The 15,184-nt window shown below is 46.7% G+C and overlaps 1 protein-coding gene across 4 annotated transcripts in view; it reads left to right on the plus strand.

Annotated features, from left to right (window-relative positions):
- ASTN2 (astrotactin 2) overlaps positions 1–15,184 on the plus strand; it is an 839,436-nt gene that overhangs the window by 475,953 nt on the left and 348,299 nt on the right. For all 4 annotated transcript variants that reach the window (XM_074330924.2, XM_019731189.3, XM_074330925.2 and 1 more), the window contains one exon: positions 14,483–14,633. In XM_074330924.2, coding sequence (XP_074187025.2) covers positions 14,483–14,633 — 151 coding nt within the window. The remainder of the gene's footprint in view (positions 1–14,482; positions 14,634–15,184) is intronic.

Consider the following 15,184-nt stretch of genomic DNA (forward strand, 5'->3'; position numbering starts at 1 on the left):
CGCTACAGAAATACAGGGCACCTGGGCGCTACGACCCTCTGTCCTCCTCGCTCAGGAAGCTCTAGTGACCTCTGAAGCAGTTCACGATGAGAGCAATCTGAGGAAGCATTGAGTCCAGCCCTCTCTTCACTGATGGGGAAACTGAGGCTCAGAGAGTAGAAGAGACATGCCTATAATCAGAATGAGCAAATGTCACACCCAATGTGGAATCCCTATCTCCAGACTTTCAATCCAGTATTTTTTTCCACTATTCCAGCTCTTAGCCAGCTTGATTAGGAAGCTTTTAGGAATTTCCCAGGATTGTCTCGTGCTGAGGGTGTCCTGTGTCTCTGCATTTCCCACAAGGTTTCAGCCCATTCCCTTCCTGGAACTTTAATGACTCTCTCCCTGCACCCCCACCCTCTGCATGGAACCAGAGGCTCAGACAGGACAGGGTCATGGCCATCTATGGTCAGGAGGTAACCCAGGTGTGAGGGGTGGTACCAGGAAGCCATTGTAAGGACACGTGTGGAGAGAAAATCTCCAGACTGCTGGCTGCTTTTGTGAATGTGAAGTCTGGGTGATACCACACTCTTTTCAGTGGTTTGGGATCCCAACAGGTCGTTTTGTTTTTAAAGATTAACAGCTATGTTGAGATATGACTGATATACAAAAAACTTCATATATTTAATGTGTAGAATTTGATGAATTTGGGCATATGCATAAACCATGAAAACTATCACTATAGTCAAAGTAATAGATATGTCCATTACCTGCCAAAGTTTCCTCCTGACCCTTTATTTTATTGTTGTTGTTGTTGTTGTTTTGTTTGTGGTAAGAGCACTTAACATGCAATCTACCCTCTTAACAAATTTTAAAGTGCACAATACCGTTTTGCTAACTACGGGTGCCATGTTTAGAGTAGCTCTCCAGAACTCACTCATCTTGCATAACAGAAACTTTATACCCATTGAATAACATCTCCCCATTTCACAAGGTCTTCGTAGGCAGAGACTTTCACAGTGATCTTCATTTTTATCTTCTCCTCTGCCCCCCAAAACTGCGTGATGGCAATTCCACCTTGGAGGGCATCAAAGGCATGAGCCTCAGCTCTTGGAAACTCAAATCCATTTAAAGACCGATTCCCTAGGACATTGGGCCCGCGGCATGCATTCTTTCATGAATTCCTCAGTGAATCCGCTGTGTTTATTTACTCATCCGTTCATTCACTTAAATATTTTTAAAAATATGTGCCACCTCCCTATTGAATGTCATTGCGTTAGGTCCGGAGGTGCAGAGATTCCTGCCTTTAGAAAGTCACAGTCCAATGCAAAAAATAAAATCTGGCTTTCCTTCTCCCTTCCCCTCTCTCCTCAAACCCTCCTTTCCTTTTTCCTTCCTTCTCTGTTCAAAAATCCACCATAGCCAGCCAAGCCCTGGGCTGCCCACCAAGTGGCTCACAGAAGAGATGGGTCATAAACACTTAGCTCACGAAATGGGTTGAAATTGGTGGCTGGATGGCATGGAAGTTAAAAATGCCTCCAGCTTTGAAGTCAGACAGAGCTAGGTTTGAATCCCGATTACTTATGTGACCTGAAGCAAATCTTTGCACCTCTCTAAGCCTCAGTTTTTGCATCTGTACAGTGGGTTTGCATATGCCTCTCTCACAGAGTTGCTGTATTGTATGAAATAATGCCGGTGGAAGACTCAGCATCTTCACTATTACTCTGTTTTGAGTAATAATGAAACATATTCAGCATTCAGTGAGGCCTTGGAGAATGTGATTAATTTGGCTTGGATGCATGAAAGAAATAATAAATCCTTAAAGACAATGGAGATTTGTCAGCAGAGTGAGTCTGACATGCCCTGGCTAAAAAGAAGCTTGTGAGGTGGGAAAACAAACTTGCTGCTTACCCCCCTTCCTCTACACATTCCTCAGAGACTTCTTGCCACGTCTCAGCAATAGCCAGCACGTCTTCTGCACTGGGATTCACTATGGGCCACAGGCCAGTCCCTTGGGATATAGTCAGGGGTTGGCTCACCCCCACTCTTGTGCTGGCGCAGGGAACTGCTTCCAGCAAGTGGCAGAGGCTAGCCTGGCGGGGACAGGAGCCAGGAGCAGGCACGCCTAGCAGTGTGGGGTGACGCAGCCAGGAGAGAAGACCCCAGGGCCCAACTCAGTCTGGCTGCTGGGTGACAGCTGTCTGGAGAGCAGGCCAGAGATGCTGTTGGCATCACATATCCCCAATGTTCATGATCACCTAGGCTGGTAGTTGGAACTGCCAGGATCAAAGAAGGAGGAGATGGAATGTACAAGGCAAGGAAAAGGGGATGATGGTTGTATTTGGGATGGAGAGAGGGGGAAGCAGTACTTCCCTGATGGTCAAAGTCCCATTCCTAAAGGTTTTTGGTCCCTGAGTCTGACCTGGGGTGCAGTTCCAGAGGGTTCAGTCTTCTACAAGTGACATTCAGTGCCATGCTGGGGGGAGAATACAGACTTTAAAGCACAGTTGGATTCCTCTTGTGGCTCCCCTTTTAAGGAACGATGGGATTTTACATGACTTTCCCACTCTGAGCCTCAGTTTTCTCTTCTGTAAAATGGAGTAATAAAATCTGCCTCATGGGACTGAATTAGAAAACTGTCTATAGAACACATACCACAGAGCCTGGCAGGCCTCCTTTTCTCCTGCCCGCCTCCTACCTTTATAATGAGCCTACTCCTATTTCTCCAACACTCTTCTCTCCTCCCTCTCTTCTACATTCTGGCTACTCTGTACTATCCTCTAACACGTGTCCCACCTTTTCTTCTCCTCCTTTCTCCTTCCTTCCCTCCTCCTCCTTATCATCTTCGTCGTCCTTATCTTCCTTCCAGAACCAATGTGTTGCTACCTCCTCCAGGAAGCCTTCTCCCACCGGTCGAGGAAGAATTCATTGCTTGTTCTTGGGGATCCCATGATGTGTTTTTGTGTATCTGTGCTATACGTGTTCACGCTGCTTCATGGTATACAACCTTGACTTGCTGTCTCTGGCTTCAGTCTGTGCACCTCTTGAGGGAAGGGACTTTTTCTGGGCACCTCTGAGTGCTGGGTAGCTAGCAGATGGCCTGGAACCCGGTCAGTGCTAAGGAATGTGGAAATGCATCCCCACCATGGTACACTCAGTAGGTCTCACCCTAGAAGGAACAGAAGGGGGACGGAGAGGGGCTAGCGTTTGCATCTTTTTGCACAAGGTGTGTGGCCTTGTTTATTTCACCTGGGTCCCCAGCCACTCTGCAAGGAAACATTGCAATGATGTGTTTTCAGACAAGGCAACTGAAGCTCAGAGAGGGAGGTCACGCGTGCAAAACCCCTTGAGAGCTTTGTAAATTTTTGTTCTGAAGCCAAAGTCTGCCCTTCTTTCATCACTCCACACGTGCCCCTCCAGAAAACAATAATTTTGATGTGATCATAGCTGAGTTTTAATTTCCTGTCTCTTTTTATCTCGACACACAATTCTGGTTATATTCACAGATCGACTGATATTCAGGGAAAGCTTTGTCCATCCAAATGTCATTCTAGGCAGGGCTCTCAATCTGAGGTCCATGCTGGAGGTCCATGAAATAACATGGGAAAGTAATACAGTTTCACTTTGCCCACCTCTCGTTGTAGTTTAGCATTTCCTTCTATTACAAACATGAGTGGGTTAGTAGCACCTGTAAGTTTGTCACAATAGAAATTGCAAGTACTTTTATATCATATTTCATTTATTGTTTCATTTGTTGCAGATGTCTTAAAATATAGCTGACACTCATCACTCCTTCCAATTTATAGTCGTTATTACATTTGTTACTAGATCTTCTTATTTAATGTGTCAATAAAGAAGCATATATATTATTATAGTACCGTTGACTTTCTAAAAACGTTTTGATGAATTGTTTCTGTTAGAATGCTTTTCGCATTCGATTTTATGCATTTAAACATATTATTCTAAGATATGGTCCATACACTTCTCCAGATTGATAAAGGGGACCTGGGCACCAAGGTAATGTTCTCTGGGCTTGTGTAATTTTAGGATTGATGAGAAGCAGGCTTTTGGTAGTAACAATTACAAAAGCAAATGTATCGTGGAGCGGCTCGCATAACTTTGTATTCATTCAGTGATTCATTCATTCATCCAGTCAGCATCTGGGGGCCTGTCCAACAGTCCAGCCACTGCTCCAGGCACGGGGCTGCAGTGAGCATGACAGGACCCTGTCTTCACAGAGCTTTTATCATCTCCCATAATCCACATGGTAACCTAAGAGTTAGGTGGTGTTAATCCATGATCCAAGAGATTCAATGAGTTGTTAAAGTTTTCTCAGCTAGTCAGTATCAGGACATAGGTTTGAGCCCAGGGCTTCTTCATGGTAACACAGTTGTAAGTGTTTCGGATTTTCCTGCTGGTTGCATAAATCCCTTGATTTCCTAACATGCAAAACATTGGGAACAAGGCATACAGAGCATAATTGGAAACAATGGATATCCCTCCGCCATCCTTACATCTCCACCTTGTTCTTCTTGGGAAACCACATAATGTTATTAGAAATCTGAGCTGGAGGGAACCGTAGCGATCACCTCATCCTGGTATAAATGTGGAACCTGAGGCCCAGAGTGTGCAGAGGGTCCCCTGGGGATGGACACACAGCCGAGGGAGGCTGAGCTGGGCTCCTCCAGTCAGTGCTATTTCTGCTAGAACACACAGTCCCATTTATTCTCCAATGGGGGGCTCTTCTAGCTCCTGGCAACCGTCTGCCATCCCAGGTCACCAGGCTCTCCACTGACCCGGGGCAGTCGGCACACTCCCAGCTGGGCTTTCTGAGCAGCGGCTCCTGAGAACCCGGCGCCCTCCCACTTCTGCGGCCCATCTTAATGAGCTTCTTCGGAGATGAGAGCTGTAAGGAGCTCTCGATGACTCCATGTGGGTATTTCATGAATAAATAATCCTCAACTCTCAGCATTTGTCACCGAACCTCTTTTTTTTAATCCTTTTTAATATAATGATGGGATTTGCAAGGGGCAGGACAAACGGGGGGGTGGGTGAGGAGGAGAATTTCTATGAGCATTCGGAACACGTAGAGGGAAGAGGTGATGGCTTTTTGCCAAGGAATGATGGCCTTGGAGGTCAAATGGACTCCATGGTCATCGTGCATGAGCGGGTGGGAGTGGGTGTTTATTGACCCTCCTGGGGAAAGCCCTGGTGTGACAGAACGTCATTGGGCCATTGGCTGGTGTGGCCTCAGGGCCTAACACGCTCCAGGGACATCCGCTTCCCCCAGCGCCCAACTCCCACCCCCAATTCCTTACACTGGATTGGCCCCTCTGCAATATGCTCTTAGTAGTACCCTGCATTTTCAGCATCTATACAGTTTTTATAGATATATCTGTATAGCCATGGACCTAGGGACAGATAGAGATATTAATATAGACATAGACAAATACAGGCATAGGTATAGATAGGCTTAGACGTAGATGATATAGAAAGAGAGATAGAGATAGACAGATAGAGATAGAGATAGATAGATAGATACAGGCACAGATGTAGATACTGACATAGACGTAGGGACGAGGGCGTGCTGGATGACTGTTCCATTCACTGAACTGTAACTTCCAGGAGCACAAAGCCCTTGCCTGTTTTACTCTTTTCTGTATCCTTAACCTCCAGCCACCATGGTGAGTGCTGGGTAAATATCTGTGAAATGAACAAATGCATTTCCAGAAAACACCAGCCCTTTGTTGAGCTTGCTCTTTGGTCCTGGTGACGATGATGAGGGGCTTTTACATCTTGTATCTCACGTGTCCTGACTACAGCCCTGTTGGTTGAATGTTATTGTCCCCATTTCACAGATGGGCAATGGGCACACGTTTTCTCTTGGTCCCCAAGACCACCCAGCAGCTGGGCCTCATTTGTCCCGCCTCCTCTCCCTTCACTGCCTGTGCCTGTTCAGTGACCAGCTGGAGCATGCCCAGTGCTCTGGGGAAGTGCGTGAGTAGGACTCTCAGCATTCAGGAAGCCTGTGAGTTATTCAAAGGCACAGACACTCATAGGAAGCTGTGACACCACCCTGCACAGCAATATACATTCTTGCCCTAAATTAGGGCAAACCATAAATGCTATCGGAAGGGAAATGGTAAGTGTCAGCTGGAACGCTAGTCCCAGGATCTCCAGGTGGGAAGGGTGCTTAAGGAGGAAGACAGGGAACCATGGGGATTGGAGTCAGACACACCCAAGCAGAGCCCTGGCCCTGCCTCTGTGGCCCACTGTGTGACACAGTGCAAGCCCCCTCGCCTGTGTAAGCGCCAGGTCCTGCATGCACGTGTGAGCATTTCTTTTTCAATCATCGCAATGGAGATAAGAAAAGCACCATGTCATAGGGCGATGGCAAGACATGACGACATGCTCCAGGCTGAGTCCGTCCTCGTGCCGTAGTTCTCAGTAGATACCCGCCATCGTTATTATTATCACCATGGTATCGTGCACCCCTCCCTGGGATGCTTGACTCTTCGCCACAACCAGCCCCGAAGGTGGCCCTCCCTCCTCAGCTGGCATTCCTGCAGAGGCCAGAAGCAGCAGGACCCGGGCAGAGGGCAGTTTGTGGCTGAGTAGCTCTGACTTTAGAAAAGTCCAGTCTGCCTCCCGGTGGCTTATGCCAGCTCACCTCTGTCCCGAAGCCTTTTACAACCTGATGTCGTGTGCCCGACACTGTCCTAGCACTGTGCCTACGTTAGCTTCAGCGAGTCTCAGGACAGCTTTAATCCTCCAAATGGTGCCTCAGTTTCTTCTAGAAAGCGGGGATGATTGTATCATTTACATCATTGTATTTTTATGAGAATTAAGTAGGTTGACACAGGTAATGCTTGAAACATATTGTGGCATTTGATTCGTGCTCAATGTACATTAAGTATCATTGTTGTGATTGCTGTAATGATTTTTATAAAATACTAATCTACAAGATCTGACAATTAAGTTCGCAGACTTATTGCAATGATGTTGCTAACCGTTTTTGATATCAGAGGGATTATTAATTATGAATTTGTACCAACCGAACAAACAGTTAACCAAGTTTACTATTTGGAAGTGCTGAAAAGGCTGCATGAAAAAGTTAGATGACCTGAACTTTTCGCCAACAATTCATGGCTCTTGCATCACGACAATGCACCAGCTCACACAGCACTGTCTGTGAGGGAGTTTTATCCAGTAAACAAATAACTGTATTGGAACACCCTCCCTAATCACCAGATCTGGCCCCCAATGACTTCTTTCTTTACCTGAGGATAAAGGAAATATTGAAAGGAAGACATTTTGATGACATTCAGGACATCAAGGGTAATATGACGACAGCTCTGATGGCCATTCCAGAAAGAGTTCCAAAATTGCTTTGAAGGGTGGACTAGGAGCTGGCGTCGGTGCATAGCTTCCCAAGGGGAGTACTTTGAAGGTGACCATAGTGATATTCAGCAATGAGGTAGCACTTTTTCTACCGTGTTTTCCCCAAAATAAGACCAGGTCTTATATTAATTTTTTCTCCAAAAGACGCATTAGGACTTATGTTCAGGGGATGCCATCCTGAAAAATCATGCTGGGGCTTATTTTCCAGTTAGGTCTTATTTTGGGGGAAACACGGTAGATTGAGTTTACGAACTTATTTGTCTGACCTCGCATGCTATTGATCTAAATAAAAGTAGGACCTGTTTTTATAACCCTTTGACGGACGCCCATGGCTCACTGGGTGAAGTCCAGAATCACCAAGGCTTGGCACACAAAACCTTGTCTGTCCTGGCTGCCAGCTGCCTATGCTGCCCCATGCTTGTCACACCCCACCTCTTCCTCCACACTCCAGCTGCCTTGCAGGCTGCAAGTCCCCCATTCAAGGTCAACCCTCTTCTGCCTCCGGGCTCTCTGCCCTGGAATGCCCTCATCCCACTCCATCCTTCTTCAGTTCATTTTCAATTTTTGCTCATCTTTTATGTCTCAGGTTCAAATAATGTCTCCACTAAAAAGCCTTGTCTGATACCCCTCCCCCCACTCTGCCACTCCCAAGGTCTGGGGTATAGGGGCTCTTCTTTATAGTCCTATGGTCCCAGTTATGTTGCTGCATTTTTTTAAATTTTGTTTTTTTTCCCTCCCTAGCACACTGTGTCACATCTATTCCTGTGTCCCCCAGGAGTCAGCCAGGGCCCAGAACAAATTATGCATCGATGAAAAACTTTAAATGAGTAAATGGACAATCTGGGGCCCAGTTCCACCATCTCTTCTCCTGCGTTGAGCTCCTTATATTCTCAAGTCAGTTCTTGCAACTTTGGTGGATATTCATATGGCATTAATTACTACTGGACACTTTTTGTGTGTGGAACATGTTACATATGTTATCTGATTTATTTCTCATGCTAACTCTGCCAGCTAGGTATTAATGTTCCCATTTTTCAGATGAGAAACAGAGGTTTGGAGTTTAAGGGCCTTGCCCAAGGTCTCCTAGTGATTGAAACTGGGAAACAAACCTGCCTCATCTCCACTATTCTACACTGTTGCTAATGCTTTGGGGCGGGGGGCAGGGGTGCTGAGAAGGCTCCCTGAACCCCAAGGCAGTGGGACAGGAGAACAGCTCGATTCTTATCCAGCAATGTCCTATGTTCCTCCCTCCCCAGGAGCTCAGGAAACAGGGCGTCTGGTTTTCATCAGAAAATGATTAGTCTGCACCCCTGGGGGCCTTGTCACTGTCTGGGCCCTGTGTCATCCATTCACACCTCTCTGTGAGTGACACAGACCTTTGCTGGTGTTTATTAACAGCAGACCATGTCAGCATCTGTTCCCAGGCGCCCTGCCTAATGCTCGCCCTGTGTGGGGCTCAGCTGACTCGGCCAAATGGAACCCATGTGATGCATTTACACACGAGCAGTCAGGCAGGGAGGGAATGGCAGCCTTTTCAGTTTGCTGAAGTATGGCTGACTCTGTTTTAAAACTAGTATTATAAGGGGAAAAAAAATAGGATATCAGAGCTGCTTGGAAATATCTTGGCTGGTGCAAAGAACTTAATAGGTGCAGAAACAGAGGCATAAAGAGATCAAAGGAGAGCCCTAATCATAATCAGCTCAGTACCTGGCATTCAGTAGGGGCCCAGATGTTTGTTGAATGAATGAACGATGTGTAGATTTGCGTTGGGTTTTAGAGTTTGGAAAACACGTGGTTTCTATGCACCTTGTTATTACGTTCTCACAACAACCTTATGTGGCTGGGGGCTAGAAAAATCATTCCTACTTTACACATGAGACGACTGAGGTTCAGAAGAAACTTGTAGAAAGAATGTGGGTTCTAGAGTTAGACATAGCTGGGTTCAAATCCTAACTCCAGCACTGACCTGCATTCTCCTCCTGTAAAACAGGAAATAGCAATCCAGCCGGCTGTGTCTTTTTGTAAATAGTTTTATTGAAACATAGCCATACTCTTTCATTACAATTTGCATATCGTGATAACATACTTCCTATGGCTGCTTAAGCGCTATAAAAGCGGCATTGAGTCCTTGGGACAGAGACTGTGTGTGGCTTGCAAAGCCTAAGATGTTTCCTATGGATTTCTGTATTGAAAAGCTTCCTGACCCCCGTGCCTCCTGGGGAGTGTTAGGCACTTAATTAACGTTGATCGTTTCTCCTCTCAAATGAAGAAGTGGCTTCCTCCTGGTCCTTTCTCTAGGACTTTCCGGGCCTTGTAAATACCACAGTGTAACATGCAGAGTCTGGACTTGGCAGGGCTTGGGTGGTTTTAGCACTGGAGGAAGGACCAAGAACCGGGTGTCCCGACTCTGTCCTGTGTGAGCTTCAGGACTTCCCTCTGGGCTGTGAGTAGTGGGTGGGGTACTGTCCCCCACCAAATTCATATCCACCCAGAACCTCAGAATGTGATCTTCTTTGGAAATAGGGTCTTTGCAGGTGTAACTAAGATAAGGTCATATTAGATGAGGGTGGACGCTAACACCAATGGATGTAGTGTCATTGTAAGATGAGGAAAAGACACAAGGACGAAGGAAGGCCATGTGACAACAGAGATAGAGATGGGAGTGACGCAGCGACAAGCCAAAGAATGTCAAGGGTTGCCAGGAGCCATGGGAAGCGACAAAGTGACAGGGAAGGATATTCCCCTAGAGCCTACAGAGGACGCCTGGCTCTGCTGACAGCTTGCATTTGGACTTCCAACCTCCAGAACTGTGAGATAATAAGTTTCTGTGGTTTTAAGAGGCCCAGTTTGTGGTACTTACTATGGCAGCTCTAGGAAACTAATACACCATGGTTTCCCCTTCCATTCCCATAAGACTGAGCCTATTGTGGCAGGTACACACGCCAGGTGGCAGCGCTAGGAGGTCTGCAGAGGTTGCTCAGGCTCTGCCCTCCAGCTTTTCCTCCTCGAAGACACAGATTTCTACGCGCTCTACTGTTCTGAGAACTGCTTTAGAGAAAGCACCGGACCTGACTCAGGCAGCCATGCACGGCCGCCCCGGCCGCACTCCTTTATACCGTATGAACCAAGACAAGTGACATATCGCCCCAAGATCCGGCTCCTCCAGCTGCACAGCGGGCGTGAAAATGTGTAGCTCATAAGGCTATGGTGCAAATCAAAGAGGTGGCGTAGGAAAATCACCTCGCACAGAAAATCGTCTAGCACAGTTTGGGGAGCATAGCTGTGCTCAGGAAATCAGAGGACGAAATGGTGTTGGTGAGGATGGTGACGTCTGGCCAAGCTGGGACTCTCACCGGCTCTCCCTGTCACCCCAGCTTGCCCCGCCCCCCAGGGCTGTTCCCTTGATTCCTTGGTTCCCTGTGATTATAGTGGGACAGCTCTAAGCTCCAACAGGCCCCGAATCCTGGACTCGGCAGGCAGAAGGAGGGATTGAGTCCCGAGTTAAGAAAATGCCCGGGTCTGCCTTGAGCCCCTTCTCTCACTTGTGCCCAGATTCTTCATTTTCCCAGCCGGACAAATCACTTCTTTAGACAGTAAGAACCCCTGTGTCAGGTCTTTGTGTTTTAAATAATATTCCCCTCGTGTAACTGATGTTTATGCAGAATCTGTCCTTTTAAAAGCTCACAGCCTCCTTCTTCATAGAGCTGGAGTTGTCTCCAAGTTCCACTGCAAGGTGACAGTTTTTTGTGTGTTTTTCTCTTCCTTTGTTTCTCTCTGGTGTTCTCTGTCTCTGCTCTCCCTGTCTCTGTGTGCACCTGTTCTTTTCTACTCGTGCTGTGTGTCTATCTTCACTTTCATTCTCTGTCTTTCTGTCATCTCCCTCCGTCCCCCGTCTCTCCTTCTTCCTTCCTCCACACCTGCACACATTTGTTATGTTTACCTTCATGTTTTCTCCTTTTTGGGTTCTGTGTTTCTTTCTTCTGTTTGTCTCTCTCCATCTTTCTCCTAATCTAGCTTTCATTTTTGTATCCATCACACATTTTCTCTGCCTCTGTCTTCCTCTCTTTTAATTTCTCTCCATATGATACTCTTCTGGATCGTTCTCTCTCTCTCTCTCTCTCTCTCTCTCTCTCTCTCTCTCTCTCTCTCTCTCTCTCTCTCTCCCCCTTTCTCTTTGTCTATCCATAATCTATCTATCCATCCATCCATCCATATTCTTCTGGATGACTGTGTTTCTGCCTCTCAGTTGCTCTTCTTTCTAGCAGTTTCTCTACATGTTTATCTCTTTTCTTGCTCTCACACTTTCTGAAATTGTTTCTCCCTCTGTCTTTATGTCCTCTCACTTCCTACTTACAAGCATTCTTCTCCCTCTCACAATACTGATATTTTAGTAGCCTTAATGTGGCCCCAGGAGCCTCAATTCATTCCGTGATTCAAAAGTGGCTAGGCTGGGGGCCGGCCTTTTGGCTCAGGCAGTTAGAGCTCCTAACTCCAAAGGCTGCCAGTTCGATTCCCACATGGGCCAGTGGGCTCTCAACCACAAGGTTGCCAGTTCAACTCCTCGACTCCCACAAAGGATGGTGGGCAGCGTCCCCTGCAACTAAGATTGAACACGGCACCTTGAGCTGAGCTGCCGCTGAGCTCCCAGATGGCTCAGTTGGTTGGAGTGCGTCCTCTCAACCACAAGGTTGCTGGTTTGACTTCCACAAGGGATGGTGGGCTGTGCCCCCTGCAACTAGCAATGGCAACTGGACCTGGAGCTGAGCTGTGCCCTCCACAACTAAGACTGAAAGGACAACAACTTGAAGCTGAACAGCACCCTCCACAACTAAGATTGAAAGGACAACAACTTGACTTGGAAAAAGGTCCTGGAAGTACACACTGTTCCCCAATAAAGTCCTGTTCCCCTTCTCCAATAAAATCTTAAAAAGAAAAAGTGACAAGTCTGCCAAGGGCATCAGTTCAGGAACTGCTAATTCTCTCCCCCCATCCACCTGTCACCCTGACCTCACTCTATACAAATTTAGGAAGTGAAGAATAATCTTTGAGCTCTCCCAGCATCTTCTCCTTTCTCCTATACTTACAGCCCTCGGCATAGGGGATTCATAATAGGAACCCAGAGGTGGTGGTGAGCAGGCAGTGTCCTGTTGGTAAAACTACTGATTGGTAGAGACTGGAGTTCCATTACATGTTTAAAAACATTATATGTTATCAGTTCTTACCAGGCCTTGTGCTGGGGGCTAAAGAAGGATGAGCAACTTACTATGAGCACTCAAGACAGAGCAGCACGATTAAGGATTCAGAGAGGTGAAGGTACACAGTGCAGCCAGATCCCCTCTTGAGAGCGGAGCCACCTATCCCCGAGAGCATAGCTGATGGCCCACAGCTGTGTCCCTTACTGGACATTGCCTTCAGTGACAGGGAATGGCCTCACCTGAGGATACCCCCTTCCAGATGGCAGCCCTTGGCCAATGACTAGCTGACTTGGTAATGCAAAGGCCCGGATCCCTTGCCTCCAGGAGGGACTTCTCTAAAGGACCATCCCCACTGGCCCAGAGCTCCCCTCAGGACCAGCTGACACTTCAGCTCTACCTGACATCAGCCACACTGTAGGTCAGACTCTCCCTTGCCCCATCCTGCCTTGCTCACTTCCTCCAGTGTATCCGAAGGGGGCTTCTTGACAACCTGCCTATGTGCAACCCTCTGTTTCAAAGTCTGTTTTCAGGGAACCTGGCCAAAGATTGTGAGTTTAGAGAATGAGAAGAGGCCTGTGGGTAGCAGACAGAGAATGTGAGGAGAAGGTAAAGGTAGCTGGACAGGTCAGCAGGGACCAGATTACAAAGGACCTTGAAAGCCAAGGAAAGTAATTTAGATTGTCTTCTATAAGTAATGGCAAGCTATTGATCAGTGGGACATCTAATTAGAGCTGAAATTTAACAAGTTCACTGGCAAGTCAGCATGAAAGATGGGACAGAAGGCCATGATACTAGAGACAAGAAATAAGCTGGGAGACTAAAACTGGAGCCTGGGGAGGGAAAGAATGAGACAGATGAAGGGTGGTCCAGATACATCACCAGTAGTGCTCGTTGGCCTCTGCTTGCGACGTGTTCATATGTAGGCCGCGCCCCTCTTTCACGATTCTGGATTCCACGAGTCCCATATCACAGAAGAATACGGTGCCTCTTCTCACTGCCTGTGGTGCCCCTGCAATATCTCCTCTAACTGTAGGCATTTTAGATGCTCCAGTGCCAGCATGTTCCTTTTATGAACCTTTCTCCAGAAAACAGCATCCAGAAACTTTCCATCTGTATCTCTCACCTAATAGAATTTTGGAAGATCTGTTAATTAGGATATCTAGTCCAGTTTTATCTCTTGGGAACCTCATTTGGGAGGAATCACTCATTTGCCTAGAATATCATGACCTTCCCAACAGCTGTCGTTACCAGCTCTGGTGGTGTGACTTGTATACAATATTTAGGACACTAGGATCGGGCAGTCCTGTGTTTGTGTCGTGGCTCTTTATACGCTGTATAATTTGGGGTAAGTTCCACCCGGTTCATAGTTTCAATGTGTAGCCACAACATCAGAATAATAGGAATGTGCCCGTTTTGAGGAGGCGCAATGGGAAGGAAGGTCTGGAATCTGTAGAAACATACATAACACAAGTCAAGAGTTGGGGAGTGGAAAGAGCTTTCTTTTTTTAGATGGAGCTTGGCACCAACTTCTGTTCTGTCGCATTCCAAGCTGGGTAGCCTTCAGCAAGACACTGCACCTTTCTGAGCCATGGTTCCCTTATTGGTAAAATGGAAACCTGATGCCTACCTTCCAAAATTATGAAGATTAATGAAACAAAGAGTACAAAGTTCCAAGTACAGTCTTATTCATCACAACTAGACAAATATCGTGCCATATGATGATAAACCTATTGGATTATTTTCTTTTTGTTGTTATTTTCTTCTTAAATATGTTTTTGTGTCATTTTCTTGATTCTAAATATAATAAATGATGACCTCAAATGTAATGAATGCACATTTATTATTTTTTTTTAATTTAATGATGCAGATGTCTCTGGGGTCTAACCATCCCCTTTTTCCCCAAGGGAAGAAGCAATGCTGTCGACATACTTTGAAACCATCAACGACCTACTCTCCTCCTTTGGGCCAGTTCGTGACTGCTCTCGGAACAATGGGGGCTGCACTCGCAACTTCAAGTGCGTGTCCGATCGACAGGTGGACTCCTCGGGATGTGTGGTAAGTACCCGTTGACTTATGAACATGGTGCTGGCCCAAGGTGCCCAGGCTACTGGCTGGAGGCCTCTCCCTGTGAGGGGTAACTGATCAGGGAGGATACACGACTCGTCACTCCTCCCTCTGTCACCTTCGCATACCAGGCTGCCATGGTTTCCTCATCTGTAAAGTGGGCAATTAAATCTAGTTTGTAAAATCATTGAAAGAATGAAAGAAGATATTAGAACATTAGTCCCCAATATACAATAGGTCCTGAAGCGTCCCTGGCTTCAGGAAGCTTGCCGCTCATTTGGGAATGGGGCACGGCATGGCATGTCTTAGCTCTAATAACACAACGGGGACACATGTCAATGCCACATCCAGAAGAAGCAGTTCCGGCAGAGACCTATGGCTTCCTGAGGAAGTGGGTGTGGTTGGAACTGGTTTCAAAAGATAGGTCGTTTACATTAGGAAAAGAGTGGGATGTGTGGAGGGAAGATGGCAAACTTGTTTGCAGGGTGCTCTAGTATCTAATGTGGGATGAGGACACAGAAGAACACATGAGAGGGTCTTTG

This window comes from Rhinolophus sinicus, chromosome 16, assembly GCF_057876585.1.
Source record: "Rhinolophus sinicus isolate RSI-liver-muscle chromosome 16, RSI-T2T, whole genome shotgun sequence".
Lineage (NCBI taxonomy): Eukaryota > Metazoa > Chordata > Mammalia > Chiroptera > Rhinolophidae > Rhinolophus > Rhinolophus sinicus.